Source organism: Hirundo rustica, chromosome 10, assembly GCF_015227805.2.
Source record: "Hirundo rustica isolate bHirRus1 chromosome 10, bHirRus1.pri.v3, whole genome shotgun sequence".
Lineage (NCBI taxonomy): Eukaryota > Metazoa > Chordata > Aves > Passeriformes > Hirundinidae > Hirundo > Hirundo rustica.
The window spans coordinates 11,280,583-11,298,356 of NC_053459.1; the positions used below are offsets into that span (position 1 = coordinate 11,280,583).

The 17,774-nt window shown below is 36.6% G+C and overlaps 1 protein-coding gene across 2 annotated transcripts in view; it reads left to right on the top strand.

The window, feature by feature from the left end:
• PLS1 (plastin 1) overlaps nucleotides 1-17,339 on the top strand; it is a 42,397-nt gene extending 25,058 nt beyond the window's left edge. For both annotated transcript variants that reach the window (XM_040074657.2, XM_040074658.2), the window contains exons 5-16: nucleotides 510-642; nucleotides 1,518-1,599; nucleotides 2,290-2,455; nucleotides 2,550-2,692; nucleotides 3,753-3,848; nucleotides 5,094-5,289; nucleotides 10,253-10,331; nucleotides 11,434-11,548; nucleotides 12,268-12,401; nucleotides 13,302-13,425; nucleotides 15,477-15,601; nucleotides 16,070-17,339. In XM_040074657.2, coding sequence (XP_039930591.1) covers nucleotides 510-642; nucleotides 1,518-1,599; nucleotides 2,290-2,455; nucleotides 2,550-2,692; nucleotides 3,753-3,848; nucleotides 5,094-5,289; nucleotides 10,253-10,331; nucleotides 11,434-11,548; nucleotides 12,268-12,401; nucleotides 13,302-13,425; nucleotides 15,477-15,601; nucleotides 16,070-16,205 — 1,529 coding nt within the window. In that variant the 3' untranslated portion in view covers nucleotides 16,206-17,339. The remainder of the gene's footprint in view (nucleotides 1-509; nucleotides 643-1,517; nucleotides 1,600-2,289; nucleotides 2,456-2,549; nucleotides 2,693-3,752; nucleotides 3,849-5,093; nucleotides 5,290-10,252; nucleotides 10,332-11,433; nucleotides 11,549-12,267; nucleotides 12,402-13,301; nucleotides 13,426-15,476; nucleotides 15,602-16,069) is intronic.
• Nucleotides 17,340-17,774: the final 435 nt, after the last annotated feature.

Sequence of the window (17,774 nt, forward strand, 5' to 3'; positions counted from 1 at the left end):
TCTTAGATCCATAGTAATAAATAATGTACTGAATATGAAAGAGAATTTAAAGCTGAGATGTTAAACTTCTTAAGTTTCTCAAAGCTAAAGCCAGCTCAGCAGTTCAGGCCAGTCTGTGAAGTCCAGCAGAAGGCTGAATGAAATGCTGCATTTTAAACAAACAGCACGTGGAGTGAGATGTTGCATCTTTCACGAGACATTTTCCCCTCTTCTTTGTAACTGCTGAGAAACTGAATTTGAAGTCAGCTATGAGGATACCTTCCCTAAGATGTTCCTATGATTTTTATGTTATCCTTCAGAAAATCACTGGATACTTGGGGAGTGCAATGGGAGACAGGGCAATCTGCACTTAAGCTTTTTTTTTTCCCTCATTGATCGGATTTTTTTAATAACTGACCTCTGTGAAACTTAAGAGTTTTGTTGCACATTAACCTCTTTGAACCAAGTATGCTGTAACTAGTGTTCATGGAAATGTTAATCTTTTATTTTAATGCTGTCTTTCTTTTCAGAGGAAGAAAAAGTTGCTTTTGTTAATTGGATAAACAAAGCTCTACAAGATGACCCAGACTGTAAACACCTCCTACCCATGAATCCATCAGATGCCAGTCTGTTTAAATCCCTTGCAGATGGCATCCTTCTTTGGTGAGTCCAAGGCGATGGGAAAGAAAAGAAATCTCAGTGGTTGAATGTTGATGACAGTGACATGAATTAGAAAACTTGAGACAAGCTTTAACATAAAGACTCCACCCTGAAATATTTCAGTCTGGGTGCAAGGTGGGGAAAATCTGTTTTCCCTAGAAATGTGATTTTTAGCATATTTTCTGTGACTCTGTGCATATGTTATGGAAGCAGTTTTCCACTTCAGACCCATAATTTTACATGCCAGATATGTGCAGGCTGCTTGTAAAGGAGATAATTAAACAGTTCATAAATTCATTACTTGAAATAATTGAAAAATTTTACTATTTTAAATATTTTTAAAAGTTACTCATTATAGTCAATAAATCATGGGATAGCAGGAACAGAAATCTGAATTAATCCCATAGCAAAACAGAGAGCATATAGTAGGTCCCTTAACTTTAGTCTGCTGTAACTTTCTAGTTAAAGTGGATTACTAGTACTTACACACCGTGGTAACAAGGGATTAGCTTATTGGTATTGATGTGAATTAGATACAAGGTACTACAGAAATGAAGAGCAGAAATACTGATTATACTACAGTTTTCCAATAGAGACCATTTAAGTTACTTTGGTTTACAGTTTTAATCTTCTTAGGAACTTTCTTTGACAGTTATAGATATGATCTATTAATGATAAAAGGAAAATGCAGCATATTATCTGGGGCATTCTGAATGCACGTGCAATTATTTAATGGGGAGAGGAGGTTTAAGGATGGTCATTTTTTTATAATCTTATCAGAAACATTTGCAGCTAGCCTAGTGTTAGTAGTTTATAATCAAATAATATATTTTCTGAGAAACAGAAGTTTGAATAAACTCTTGACTTTTCTTCCTTAGCAAAATGATCAACTTTTCACAACCAGATACAATTGATGAAAGAGCTATAAATAAGAAAAAACTCACTCCTTTCACTATTTCTGTAAGTACTTCATGGAGAGGAACTTGCCACATATGAAAAAGTAAAGTATTTTTCTGTTGTAGTGACAGTTCTCCTGGTGGAGAAAAAAAAAATTAGAAAAATTAATGTAATAAAAAATCCTGAAGCATGAGATTGTATTTTCTAATAGACTTTACTGCATTCTCCTATTTCTTAGATGATTTACAGAAAAGCTAGTTTTTTCTTGCTTTCCCAAATTCTTTACCTATTAGTTATTTTTGTTTTGCCTTACTGAGTACCTGAAGAAAATAATTTTAGACTTCGAGTGGATGGCCAAGTTGTATTTTAGCCATGCAGAAAGTATCTGTGTGGCTGTATACTCTATGATAGGAAGATGCACTTTGAATACTGGAGAGCAGCTTAGACAGAAGATAAGATCAATTTTGAATGATTATATATGGAAAAGTATGATAGAAACAGTTTTAAGAACTTAGTTTGGGTTTAAGCTGCAGAAGGTGGTCCACAATTTTTTGGTGGGTCCATATTAAACACTGTGATTGTTTTTGTTAAATTTTGGTGAGATGCAAGGCAGTTCACAAAAAACCTCCAGAGTGTGCAGTTTTCCATTGGAAGCCATTGAATTTACGCATTATTTCTTCTAAAGTTTAATAGGAGCAATTTTACTAAAAAATACAATTTCACAAGTTTGTTAAATTATGATATTCCAAACAGGAAAACCTAAACCTGGCTCTGAACTCAGCATCTGCCATTGGCTGCACGGTTGTCAATATTGGATCACAAGATTTGCAAGAAGGAAAACCACACTTGGTGTTAGGACTCTTGTGGCAGATCATTAAAGTTGGCCTTTTTGCTGATATTGAGATCTCCAGAAATGAAGGTAAGGGTAATGCCAGCCATACCTTGTCAGCCACTTGGAATTAGCTCAGACCACAACAGCAGTGACTTCAGCTTTCTTTCAAACTTGCTTTTAGCTCTTATTGCCTTGCTCAATGAAGGGGAAGAGCTGGATCAGCTAATGAAGCTTTCCCCAGAAGACCTCTTGCTGCGCTGGGTGAATTACCATCTGGCCAATGCAGGGTGGCAGAAAATCAGTAACTTCAGCCAAGACATTAAGGTATGTAGTTGTTTGCTCTCATAATCGAACACAGTGGTATTAAAACACACAATGCATAGAAAAAATTTCAGATAAGAAAAGTTTAGATACAATAGTAATCTGCTTTCTCTGGCTGTAGGTTTCTCCTGCATTTTTCAACATTGAAAGAGTATTATTTTGATCTCTTCTGTCCTATTTAGGTGCTCACCCCCTGTATTATCATGTCACAGTGCCAAATAAACACTTCCAACAAGCTGATAGTCAGGGAAGTTCTAATGTTGTGAGATGGCTATTAGAGTTATTTAGGATAATTTGCACCACCTTATTAGCTGCCTAATAAGTGCCAGTCACTGCTTTGCTGGTGTCAGCTGACTGACAAGGGGGCTGGAAGGTTCCTTGGGGCAGGTGGCAGAGCTGCAGAATTCTCTCTTCAGTCATTCTGCAAAGGCACACAGAGCATTGTAGCAGCCCAGCTGATGAGAAAGCACAGCAACTTTTTAAAACTGAAAGCGAAGGAGGAAGATTCCCTAGAGTGGCTAGACCTCCTTTCATGGAAGAAAACCATGTCCTTAATTGCAAGTTACAACTTGTCAAATGCTACCAAGAAAGCTGTTATTAAAGCAGATTGTATCTAGGGTTTTATGTGAAAACTGCTAGTATGGTAAAAATATTATATGGTGTTTAAGAGAAGTAGTAAATACTAGAACTAGTAGGGCTTTCTTTTTTCTTCTGGTTTGTTACTGCAAAATTGATCCTTTTTGTACGTAAATTTGCCCTGAATATCTTAATTACAACAGTCTAGTTAATATTCAGCAAAATGAATTTAACCAGCATTGTCCAGAATAATTAGCAGATATTCCCTTTCTTTGTCATCTGGCTAACAAAGTTCTATTCAGTGAAACTGGGTAATAAAATGGCTGTATGACTTCATCCATATTCACTGAAATTAGGGTGCTGTATTTTTGACTCCTATAGCTTTTGGATTGGACCATTAGAGTAATAAACATCTAGGAAAGGCTACATATTTGCTGCTTTTTTTTTTTTTTTTTTTTTTTCTTTAATATTATGCTGTTTATTTTAGGATTCAAGAGCATACTACCATCTGTTAAATCAGATTGCACCCCAAGGTGATGACCTTGAACAATTGCCCATTAAAATTGACTTTACAGGATTTCATGTAAGTATCCAGAAATGTAAAAATAGCCTGGAATTATCTGAGACCTCTCTGTATATATTTAACATTCTGGTTATCCCTGAATCTTCTTTTGCAAAAACTCAGCCAGATTCCTCAGTGTTACAAAAGCTTAAATGAGCATAAACTTGAGTAAGTTCTACAATGCTGCTGAAACAGGATAATGCATCCTGCAGTGTAAAGTTTAGAGCCATGTTTTACTTGGAGTAATGTATATTGATTTTCAGTTGGGTCATCCAACATGAATATTACAAAATCCTGCTCAGTTCTCCTCTTCTGGAATTCAGACAAGGAAAAAGAATAGACTTGACAAACTGTTGTTCTTTCCTCTAACCAAATAGCATTTAGAAATAACATGTAAGCCCTTCTAATGACCATCAGGAAAGTGAGGCATCCATCAAGCTTTAAGTTGTGAAGGAACAGAGGGTCTAAGACCAGCCTACATTGATGTGAAAACACTTGTCTAAGCTGCTTCATAATGCCTGTTGGAAGGATGATTCTGAGAATGCATTTGATACAAAGTTGGACTGCATGCCTATATACCTATATATCAATCAGAATCTAAAGTAGAATCTCATTATTCATTATAAACATGAAACCCACCCTCAAGTTTGCCTACATGTTTTAGTTCTTTTAAATTCCTTGTTTGCTCTTGTTTGCGATCTTTTGAGAGTGAGCGAGAAAGTGTAGAAGTTAATTTTTTCCATGTAATTTCCTACAGTTCATATGATCACGTTTTGCAATGAACCAGTATATTACTAATAAACACCAACGAACAAAACACAGAAGTTGCCAACTTACAATGATTAAGAGGAAGAAATATTAAAAGAGCAGCAAGTTTGAAGCATTCAAACTCTTACTGATGGTTTTGGGTATCATCTGGAGTTATTGTGCTTGAGAATATCAGTTTAAAGCAGTGATGGTGAACCTTTGGTACACGTAGGATATGCAGTATGGGAATCAAGAGTCTGCAAATGGAAATAAAATCTCTACACTGCTGGCTGCAGTTGCTGTGATTCATGAGGAATGCTGTGCTGACAGCCATGGAAGTGAAGGACAGTGGAAGGCAGAGGGGAATTGTCATGGGCTGTAAGAACTAGCTCAGGCATTGTCAGAATGAGGGAGGAACTGACATGGGTCATTTAAAGACATCCCTGCCTGACAACTAAGTAAAATCTACTACTAGATTTAACTAAAAGTAAATTAACTTTTGTTTGTTTTTCTTTTTAGGATAAAAATGACTTGAGGAGGGCTGAATATATGCTCCAACAGGCAGATAAATTGGGCTGCAGACAGTTTGTAACTCCAGCTGATGTGGTTGCAGGCAACCCTAAGCTCAACTTGGCTTTTGTTGCAAATCTCTTTAACACATACCCAGCCCTGCACAAGCCTGACAGTTCATCTTATGATGTCAATTTATTAGAAGGTACTCAACTTTCTAACTATACAGAAGATAAAAATGTTACTCATTTCTACTTAGTATTCCTTCTAGGTTGTGATGTAGGAACCCTGTGTGCTGGTGCCTGTGTTTACTCACTAGCAGCCAATACAAGCCTTAGTAGAGAACCCCAGTAGTGTGTATATTGTTCACTTGTGTTAGTCTGACCAAATGGTTATTCCTGAATAACCTTCTGTCATTCATTTGCAGGAGCAAAAACTGTCCTCCTACTTTCCTTTCAGTTTCCCATGCTTCTTTCCACGCTATTTATATTTTAGCTGATGTACAAATTCTAGCTTTTCTTTGCAGTGCTATAGTATGCAAATGTAACAGTCTTTAAAAGTATTTTTCACATAGTGCATTTATATATGTGTGTGTATTAGTTTGTTGCCTTTTAAAGTAGGAAGCATTATTTCTAACAAAGGCTTCTGTATCAGCAGCCTATATAAATCTATTGCATCAAAAGCCTGTATAGATCCTATTGTATCAGGGAATTTGGCCTTCAGCTGTACAGTTCAGATCTCTAATGCCAGAGATAAAGGGATAATTGGTAACAATCTTTGGCTGTTGCCCTTGCTGTGGACCAGCTAATCTAGGATAATGGAATGGCTCCTGCCAGTGTATTTCACAGTTGTTCACTGATCTCAAAGGAATGTGGGAATCAGGGGTGCCGCACTCGGGAGAATCATCAGCAATGTTCACATAGTCCTCTGCACTGCCTTCTCGTGCCTTCCTCTTACTGTTCCTATCAGGTTTCCTTTCCACCTAGGTGAGTCCATCTTCCTTTGCTCCTGTTTTTTCATAATTTGTCTGTGCTGCTGCATCCCTGTGTCACAAATCTTGTACCCCTCAGTCGATTCCTGTTCCAGGCTTCTTGCTCTTCTAGCTTCAGCTGGGTGCCAGCTGTGATGTGATAGAGGTTGTAGAGCACAGGACCTTGTCTTCCCTTTTCAGCTGTGATATCCCCAGCCACTGCAGCCCCTGCTGGCCAGGACAAATGGCTGAAAGGAAAGGTCTGCTCTTCCTCTGCTTCAGTTTTGTTAGAAATATCAGCTCTTGGAAATGTATACAGGAGCTGTGTGGAAGTGGAATATGTTCAGTTCAGCTTCTCTGCTCTGAAGATAAAGTTGCTGGTGTGATTTGAAATACTGAAAACTTGGTTAAATTTAGAAGAGTTTTCAATGGCATGGGAAAAAACAGTTCAATTAGTTTCCGGACTTTCCTGAAACATTTAGATGAGATCAAAGTCTCAGCCAAACCAATTTAAAAAGATACAATCAGCTGAATCCTAGACTATGATTTTGTAATGATAAATACTGGCCAAATTTAACTTACTATTTACAGTATATATTTTGGAGATGGATAATCATGCCAATGTTATCTGCTCAAAGAAAAGTAGATGACTCCTTTTTGCCCTCAAATAATAATTGTCATGGTGTCACATAGATCTAAACCATCAAAATAGTTTATTTCAGCCCAAAGACAATGTTGTTAATGTTTTTTTTCCTGTTAATGTATTATTTGTTTTCCATTAAGTCCTGTGTTTATGCTGATGTTCTTTCAAGCTACTGATACAAAATGTGACATTGATTTCTTTATAGTTTCATCATAGATTGTCTGTTGAAATCTGACTCATAATTTATAATGCTTTCCTGTTTTGCTTCATGAAATGCAGATTTGACCCCTCCTAATGTAGGTACTGTATTTAGTACTTTTCTGTACTCCATAAAAGTGTTTATTCTGCAATTTTTCGTTCCTTTTTTTTTTTTTTTCCCTATTGTTTTATCATCTCTGTCCTTTTCTGGTTGATATTTTGCATTGTTCTTACATTTCTCTGTTGTTTTAATATGCCGTCATAAGTAAAAGAGAAGGAAAAAACCCCACATCATATAAAATGAGGGCCAGAGTTGCAGTAAGTCAAATGCCATACAGGTATTTTGGGGGGTTTAGCCAGTAAGGGCTTTCCACGAACTGAGATGTCAAGCTGTAGGCATGTGTGGGTAAGTAGAGCTTCCTGAAAATCTTCATTTGCCTGCATAAATTCCATCTTTTCAGGAACTGTCCCACCTGATCAGTATGGTGTGGCTGTCCTCTTCAGTTTAAAGACAGTTAATGCTGTGCATAAACCCTGATAATGGCTGGTGATGTGCACTGAAATATGGAGAGCATACCTCTCAGGAATACTGACATAGCAAAATGAACTTTTGATATTGAGTGGGGGTGGAGAGGGCAGTCCTGAGCTCAGTTACTGCACCACCTTTGCATGTTGCTGCTGATCCAAGGAGCCTCTCGCCTGTGGGGAAGGCAGCAGTTTGGAGTCAAAGTCATGCAGAAAGCTGAGTTCTTGGGGGGAGGAAGAGGAGGGACTTGTGTCCACCCACTTTTCCTCCAGCGTAAATGTCCTGTGCTGTTGCTTAGATTACTGGCAGCCTTCATGGCTGTCACCAGGAGAGGGTTAAGTACCCCCACTCAGGCTGGCTGAACTTCAGGTGCAACTGTATCTTGAGCTCAGTTGTGTTCCAGAGATAATCCTGGATATATTTGGAGCTCTTTGGATTCTTGACCCCCCTCCCTATGGCTACTTTCCACTCAGTTCCACAGTGTAATGATCTCAAAAAAGAGATGGCAATAAATATAAAGGATACTACCAAATTTGCTCCTCTCTCTTTTGTGTAGCTCTGCCCCCTTTCTGCAGTTTTCCAATGATTTTGGCTATCTGCTGCACCACTCAGCAGAAGATATGCTCCTGATAGGATCACAAGGTATATTTTGAATAAAAGAATAGAGAGAAAACATTGGTCAGTTCTCAGCCATCTGGAAAAGTTATGAACACTCATGTTATTGCATGATGAAGGGATTTGTTTAGAGTGGCATATTAAATATAGTATGCTGGGTTTCGTTTCTGGACTCCCACTTTCCAAAAGGGTCCTGCCCAGCTTGCATGCTCTTGCTCCTGCTTGGTTACTGTGGATTCTCCTGACAATGTTAAGCAAGCATTTTAAAATCCTCAGTCTGAGTGCAGTTGCTGAGTATCTGTTTTTGTGGCTACGCTGTTTTTAGTAAGAGTTCACTAAATAACCTTGGTACTGTCTTTGGAATGGACAAGTGTTCCTAAAAGCGCTTTGCAGTCAGTATTTTAGGTACTGCAAATCAACTCAAAGCTCAGTAACCATAAAATCATTAAAGAAAAGAACAAGGCACTTGCTTCAAAATACTATAATCTCAAATATGCTCTTTATAAAGTTAATTTATATAACTCTTGAGTTATGGTTGTTTTTTAAATGGAAAAACTGACTTTTAATAACTTTGTGACAAAGTATGATTCTTCTTTTAAATTTTAATGTGGCAAGAAATATGTGAAACAAAGCTCTCTGACCTTGCAGAATAGTATTTTTCTTTGTTTCTTCTGTTTCATCAGTTTCATCAAGCTCTTTGGTTATTTTTACAAATAATTATGTGAAACAAACACTAATTGAAATTGCATATGAAAAAAATCTTAATTTACAAAATGTATCGGTAAGATGAATATCAACTATTTCAAAATAACTGGAAAGGAAATAACCTGGTAAGGTGGCTGAAACTTTTAAAATAAAACTTACTTTGTTAGAAGCTGTAAACTACAGCTGAAATTTCTGAAGTCCAGAGCTTTTTGTATAAAAGGATAAGAGACCTAGATTAAAATGGTAACTTCTATCTAAAAATCAATGTTATGACCTAGGTCTAGGCATGGAAAGATGATGTTAAAGATATTTTCTTTCTAAATTAATGATAAATACATGTTTACACAGTAGCTTCATTTTACAAAAGCATTCATTAATCTGTAGTCAGCCTAGAACTGCAGTACTAAATGAGACAGTTTTCATGTTATTTAAACCTCATCAGACAAACATAGTATTGTACCCTCTAAGGAGCAAACAAAAACAGCAAAGAAAATCTTGCTTAGATATTTGTGCTTCAGTCTGGAGAAATCTGTTCTTTCATTGTTTGGAGAGGTTTTTCTCCCTCCTCAGTATCTTCCCTGTTTTCTTAACTGTGGATTATCAACCCAGGGGAACAAAGTGATGAGGTTATTTCAAGCTCACATATTCAGGCTAAATATTTTCTCAAATCTCCTCTTTGATGCAAGAGAAAACAGCTTATGCAGCACTGATTCACGTGTGGATGCCGCAGAGACGTTGTTAAAATTTAGGTAGTGTTGTATGTAGAAAATTAATGAATTATTGCAAGCCGTAATTTTATAGAGAAAGAGAGTTAGGTTAGGACTCATGATTGCAATAATAAAAGCAATCTAAGTCAGGGAAGTGAAAGCTGGGATTTACTTGCTAATGAATTTTTTGCAGTTCTTGTATGTAGAATTGCTGGTTAAAACTGTGAGGATAACTGGCCCCCTCAGAAGGATAAATAACTTCACAAATTTAACCTATACAACACTGCCTCTCCATATTTTCGGTGCAAAGAATTAAAGAAAAAAGAAATCTCGTTGCTTTGGGGAGGCTCTTTGCAAATTAATACTGTCAACTTCTGTGAGGGGAGAGTGGAGTTGTGCCTCCTGTGTTAGTACTGACTTAATAAAAAGCTGCCATTTCAAACAGATCTAATGGTACTGTTGAATGCAGTTTCCACTCATTTTAATTTCAGGAAATTATTATTAATCATCTCCATGATATATTAATTATGTGAAATAGGACAAAAAGTTATATTTTATCAAATTGTATTTACTCAGATAAATGTAATCTAATAGTACTACTCCCTGTAGTGCCCCTGCCCTGTGCCCAGAACTGAGGAAATCTGAATTGGATAGGATTGCCTTGTAGTATAGACTACTGTTTGGGAAATTATGAGCTCATTTTGGGGTGGGAGGGGGGTGGTGGGGGATATGAGAAGCATTTAAACATTGCTTATTAAAGTGTTTTCTCCAATAACTTATATAGAATTATATTTGTCACCATAGGAGAAAGTAAGGAAGAAAGGACTTTCAGAAACTGGATGAATTCACTGGGTGTAAGCCCATATGTTAATCATTTATACAGGTAAGATTTTTTTTTTTTTTAAGAATTATTTGACTTCCCTTAGGTGACATGGGAAGAAAGAAGGAAAGAAGAGGGGGAAGTTGTATTTCTACTACAATAGTGATTTCCAGGTGGGGGAAGTTGTATTTCTGCTACAATAGTGATTTCCAGGTTTTCTCTTCAAAACTGGTTTGTAGGACCATGTTAAGCAGTATCTGACTCAAATATTCTAGTCATAATCTGGCTCAACTAGAAAACTTAAGAAGGTTTAAACCTTCCCCCCTCATTCACTTGTACCTTGAACTGCATTTTTTTTTAAAGTTGAGATAATTGTGTTTTATGTTGCATAATATTTTAATTTTTTCAGTAGACTATAAGAAGCTCTGCAGTGTAGTATTCCCTCAGATGAAGGGCTTTATAGCAAGCTTTTTAGGTGTTTCTGGTCACTTTCAAATTATGCCAGAAATTGATTCAAATCCTGTCAATAAAAGATGAGATTGAGGGAGCAAATGTGAGCACCTGCTTGGATGTATGTTTATTAATTGGTTTAACTATTTCTGTTCTCTGACCTCTGTAAAGTGATCTGTAGGTAGCTTTACATGGAGAATTTAATTTATTAAGTAGCTGGTGGGGATTATCAGTAATACAACATATAATGGGAAAATAATACTTTTCCTACTATTCTTTTTTTGCAAGATCATTTCATTGGTTTTGATTGTTCTTTAGCAAAATACATCTGTAGGCATCTGCAGATAAAGCATGAATATTTAACATTTGGGAAAGTCCTCAGAGAACTAAAAGTAGATCAATAAATTAAAAAATTTAGCAGCTATTTTGTTCATATGCCTGCCCTATGAAAGTAATTATTTAATTGCAGTGAGTGGCTGAGCTTGCTTCGCTAAGGTTTGTGAAAATAATAAAATTAAATGCAGAATCTGGTGCATATAATTGCAGGAATCAAGCAATAGAATATAGGCCAGTTTCTCTACAGAACGACACCTGTTTTTATTTAAGTGTCTGGGATTTTTCAGCAGCATAACTACACTGCGAAAAGTCTCAGGGACTTATTTTCATTGTCAATCTGTGCTTTTGTGCTTAAAAACATTGTTTTGCCCTGGTTTAGTGACCTTTCTGACGCTTTAATCATCTTCCAACTGTATGACATGACACGTGTACCTGTTGACTGGAGCCACGTCAACAAACCTCCTTACTCATTACTCGGTGGCAACATGAAGAAGGTGGGTGGATGCTCTGGGAGGCAGCCCAGCTGCACTGGCTCCCACTGTGCTGCTGGCAGTCTGTTCTCGAGGTTTCTGTGCTACTGAGACAGTCCTGGGGGAAAAAAGGGAATATTTCAGTTATTATCCCAAAGAATAAATAGCAGGTATAGCACGTATCACCTTAGTTTCTAAATGTGCACATGTTTTGGCAATATTCAGCTGATGGCCTGATTTGGATCAGTAAGTGAAAGCTTCAGGCCCGACATGGCTGTTGTTGCTGGATGCTCCTATCCTGTGAGGCATTTCCTCCCAGAGCAGTTTTTACATGCTGCCCAGGGGATTTGGGCAAGACTTGCAGAAGCCAAGTTTTCACTTAGTTTTGTGATTGTTGTGAAGCCTGAAATGTAGAGGATAAAAATTATTGTCAGTTTAAGAAGAACACGTTTCAATATCTTTCGAAGTATAGTTTTGATATAAATATATTTTATTCACTGCCTTAGTGGAAACTTGGTTTTCTCAAATATGGAAAAAATTATCATTGGAATCTTGCATAATTGCATTTATAGTAAAAACTGTTATTTTCATCACAGTGCAGCTACACTGGAAATATTTTCTAGCTTGAGATATCACTGTAGGTAACAGTAAGGCAAAGTAATTTAAAACACATATAGATTATAGGTCTGTATTGCAGAGATATTAAGGTGTTTTTATTATTTGCACACAAAATTTATTTTTAGATTGAGAATTGCAATTATGCAGTAGAACTTGGGAAGACAAAAGCCAAATTCTCACTGGTTGGTATTGCTGGACACGATCTAAATGAAGGTAATCCAACTCTGACTTTGGCTTTGGTATGGCAGCTGATGAGAAGGTAAGTTAGGTGCAGTGTATGAGAGATGTGTCTATATGTGTCTGTGCATGTGTCTGTATATCAAGGCAAATTAAGGGTAGTGTTCAGGTCACCCAACTGGTATTGTAGAGAGCAATCTCTAAATATCCCTGTTTTCAAAGATAAAATTGTGTATGTGTTTTGTAACTTTACATACTGTACAGTGATTGAAACCACAATTTATAGCGACAAAACCTTATAAACTAGAAACTGTGACTAAAATCATAAATCCTGCAGCAAGTGAAAAGAGTTCAACTTATGTCATGTTGTTTCATGTGTCTTTTTCTAAGTAGAGAGTAATTTAAGTATTTGTAAAACCCAAGGAATTGGTGATACATATACTATAGAAGTTTAAAGGGTAAAAAATTTTAGGCCATCACAGCTATAGTTACATAAGTATCATCAAATCAAAATCTTGCTACTGTTTTAAGCAAGAAAAAATAGGTATAAAGTGATTTCATTAAGGAGTGTTTTATTGCAAATGTTTTCCTCAAATTAGCTTCCTTAGACCTATCCCAAAACACTTAGTGGTTTTTGTTCTCAGACTGCTGTGATCCAGTTTTTTCCCTACTAGGATGGTAGGGAGCCATTTAAACTTAGAAAGCAAAATTAATTATGATATACTGAGTAAATCAAATGTGTGACAATGTTACAGTGATTATTATGATATTTGGGATAATATTTTATTCTTTCATTTAGTAACCACTGAAAAAATGCTTTCAAGTATTGTGTAGTTTGTAAGGTAAGGGTACCTTACAAAGAGGAGTATTTGGCATTAATACTGTGATGAAATAATATTTCACCTTTTCTTACAAAGAAAAGTTGAGCAAAGTTGAGTTCTACCACTCATTTTAACTTGGGTTCTTGTTCTCTTTGCTGAAGGTATACTTTGAATGTACTGTCTGACCTTGGAGAGGGTGAAAAAGTAAATGATGAAATTATTATTAAGTGGGTGAATCAGACACTTGCAAAAGCAAATAAGAAAACTTCGATTATAAGTTTCAAGGTAATCCATTTTATTTACTTTTCTTTCCACATATAAGAGCTGGGATTTTTAACCTGATTTGTTAACGATTTGGTTTTAACAATGGCTCTCCCATCAGCTAGCAAAATTGTTTATGGAAATATTTCTGACAGTCTTTGAATCTTCAAAAGTATTTTACAAATGTATTGATAAATAAAATAATTTATAGTAGCTGCAGTAAGATAGAAGACAAAAAGCCCAAAACCAAGGAAAATAAAAAGAAGTTTAAACTTTCAAAGGGGCTTCTGTCTGAAGTTATCTGTGTTTGGGCCTGGCATGTCATGTTATTTTCCAAGCTTTTGGATATTGGCACTCTCATGCTTGTACTGGAAATACCGGGGGCAGATGAGCACTCCTAGGAGCTGCTTAAAAGGATGTTCTCACGTGTGACAGAGCCGGGAGAGGGAGCTCAGGGTAACCAGCGACACCTTGTGTCGTCCTTGTCTCTGCTGAGGTGCCGCTGGCCGGGGGAAAACAGGAGCTGTCCCCATTGAGCAAACAAGAACACACTGATAAAGCAAGCTTTCCTTCCACATTATTTAAGTGTTCAAAACCAGAGAAGCCATACGTGTGTCAGGTGTGTTATTCTGTGTGAATCTCTGGCTTAAGGAATGGCTGATTTAGTAGCTGCACACAAATGTAACATTCTTGTACAGGTTCGTTTTGTAATCTGAAGCAATTATGTCTGTGGTTCGTAACAGTGGAACCTAGCAAGTTAAATATTTGAGAGTTCACTATGTTATGAACTTTAATTAGGTAAGCGTTATTAATCAAAAAATTAAGTAAAAATATTTCATTTTCACTTTAGAAGGTAACTCAGGCCTTCATTTTCTTATGAGATGTTGCTTCTTCTCTTATTTCTACATAAATGGTTATAAACGGTGGTATTAAATAAGTTGTAAGTATGACAAGAATCTGTCCCAATATCTTGCCTTTGGTATGCCTGTGGTTTTGGGGGGGACATTGGTTGTTTTTCTAAGGTCATTCAAATGGTATTTTTAAGGTAATTCAACTGATGGTTGACCAATAAAGATAAGGAGGTACTGACGTAAAGTGACTCTATTCAGTATTAATTTTTTTTACTACTAAGTTTTTACAACATTTACGTAAATATTGCCTTTCATTGTCTGGGTTTTGGGATTACTATGGCAAGCAGACCATAGAGAATGCAGAAGTGCCTTGTATGTCACTGTGGACTACAAAAGCCAAGCTCTATTGTATTGCCATTAGTTCAAACAGTAAAAATGATAAAGGTGTGTCTTATGGTCTTGGGGATATACTCCATGCATTTAATGCCTTGAAGCAGAATTATATCAGTATTTTTTGATGTATAATTAGTGTGATGGCTCTGTGGGACTTCCCTGAATTGGCAGCCATGGTTCTGACCTGGTGACAAAGGCAGCTGTGTCCCGTGGCTCATGCTCAGCCACTGCAGGGCCTGAGCCGCCTCACGGGCACTGGCTGTGCTTGCTTTAACATCAGCTGCTCCTTCTCTGCCCAGACAGTTGGGATGGAATGATTGCAGCAACGGGACTTGCTCTTCTAAGAATCTCTGTGTGTTAAATGTGAAACACAGACTGCTCACACTAGCTCAGAATATTGAGCTTGAAAAATTAGAATTGAATCTGAGTTGAAAAATTATAAAAAGAGTGAGCCATAAACTACTGGGGAAAATAGTTCCATGGCAAGAAAATGTAGGGGCCTGTAAGGATCTTTTTGTTGTCTTGAAAGTCTGGTCCTTGAACTTCTATCAAAATTCCCTTCCTTCCTCAGGGCTTAGGGAGGGAAGTTTGGAATCAATTTAAACCATTTGTGCGATAATGATACCAGCACAGTGAACATTGTAATACTGATTGCAGAAAAGAACATTAAAATTCATAAAGGGTGAGGAAAGCCTTCACACGATGAAGTAAGAAAGCAGGCTTCTGTCTTTCAGTATGCATGCAAGATGTGCTGTTGGGCTTTTTGCATTTTGAAGATGGAGTAATCAAATCAGATTCCTTAAACTAATCTTGTGAGTCTTTTTCTTTTAGGACAAATCAATTAGCACTAGCTTACCTGTCCTAGATTTAATAGATGCCATTGCACCAAAAGCAGTTCGTCCAGAAATGGTCAAGAGAGAAGACCTTTCTTACCAAGACAAATTGAATAATGCCAAGTAAGTTTTAAATTAATGCCTGATAATTTCCTGAAATGCAGGAAATGCATGACACAGTGTAATGCATGATTTACTGGTTTGTTAAGAGAAAGACAGCACTAATATTAATTGATTTTTTGAAGAGAATATAAATTCTAATATTATTTATTTTTCTAGTGTATCTAAAATACAAACTCAAATTCAGGGCTGGCATGACCTACCACCACTGCACTGTAATTGATTTCTTAAGTCTGCCGTACCTCATAGTGTTTTTGACCAAAGTAAAAGCTTTGATAACCAGTAGCAAAACATCTGCCAGTACAATTGCCAGAACATGCTTTCTTCACAATAATGTCTATTTTCTAGTAGAGCTTAAGTACTGTTAAACAGGTATATCCTGCTGTTGGAATCTGGTTTTGTTGGTGTGAATTTTGACATATAAATAGATGCCAGAAAAATAACAGTATTTGTTTTCTCTTTTTTCCCAAGGTATGCCATTTCAGTTGCTCGAAAAATCGGTGCTCGTATTTATGCTCTCCCAGATGATCTGGTTGAAGTGAAGCCAAAAATGGTCATGACAGTGTTTGCATGTTTGATGGGAAGAGGACTGAACAGAATAAAATAATGCAGACATGTAATACAACTTTCTGCCATGTTAAACACAATTAATGCCTCACAGTTTACAGAGTTCTGAAACTTAGTATGAGAAAAATTGTATGCACAAATATACTCATCAATTATCTTTTAATAATGTGTTTATATTAGTTAATTTTCTTTGGTTTCACAACATGAATTATTTATGGTTAATACTGTTTTCAGAACATGCTAATTAATAAATTAACATCATAGATTTGTATTGCTTGGAAAAACTCATGTGAATCAAGCTCCTTTTACATTTGTTTCCATAGCACTGTAAGAACCTGCATTGTTTTACATATGTTGTTTCAGGACCAATTATGAAACACTGTTTGATTTTTGTGGGTGTTACTTAGATGTAGTCATACAAGTCTCAAGGTGCATTCCAATCCTGTTGGACTCCAAACTGCACAGAAATTATCATCCTTGCCTTATTCTTGGAGAGCTGAACTCTTGTTGGAGCCAATGAGAGTCTTGTCATTGACTTCAGAGAAAGTAAAGGCCTGTGATAACGTCTGGTAACTAATGAATACTGATTAAACTGATGAAACTGTTTTGTGGGAATTATCTTTAAATATACATAGTAGTTTTGTTCTGTTACTTAGTAGAAACTTTTACAAAACACGTTGAATGAAAAAAAACAGCAATAGGAAGCAGAAATGTCCTGTCATTATTAGGTCTTCTCGGCTGGACTAAACATCTGTTGGTTGAGTTTTTTTAACCTTTCATAAAATATTCTATTAAGAAAACAATAAAGTGCTGGCTAGTCCACCATGGGATTTCTCAGTACTGTATTGCATTTCCTTATATATCATTCCTTTGATTTTTCTAAAGTGTGTATCATGTTGGGTGCATTGTCTGGATGAGAGGAAATCCATAATTTTTTCTTAGTAATTTTAAAGTAACTATTTGTACTCCTTTTTCATCAGCTGTAAATTTTCACTTATCATGCTGGAGCTGGACATTTAATAAAGTTGTTACCAAAAGCCAAACACTAAGGAAACTAAATCAAAATTAAAGAGATTATTTTTTTAATGATGAAGCTTCTGCTTTCTCTCAGGTCCTGAAGCCAGTTCTACTTGTGGCAGAATCCGAGAATCCTGATGAGCGAGCAGTTGGACTAAGTTTTACATCTTCACTATCTTGCATACACTACAGGAACAGCTTCCATTATATAATGAGATAATGGGGACTGGAGGGAATTAAGTGCTTGGATTTGAACCCATTTGCCTCTGCCTATTTACTGGTTTGCATTGTTGGGACAAGACTTGATTTACTTGGTTTCTATTCCCAGTCCAAGAGGACAGAGTTTCATACAGAGTTTGAGTTCTGGAGACAACTCAGTCCAAGTCTCCTCATTCAGGAGAGACTAAATGGAGGTTTACTTACCCTCTACACTGTAATAAACGATCTCTTATTAAATTGTATAATCTTAAAGTACTGTATTTACCTGCCAGACACTTGGTACCTTACTCCGTAAAGGCCAGTATTTCCCATTTTATAAACTATCGCTGTAAGTGTCCAGAATTACTTCGAAGGAAAGCGAGATGAGTTTTCA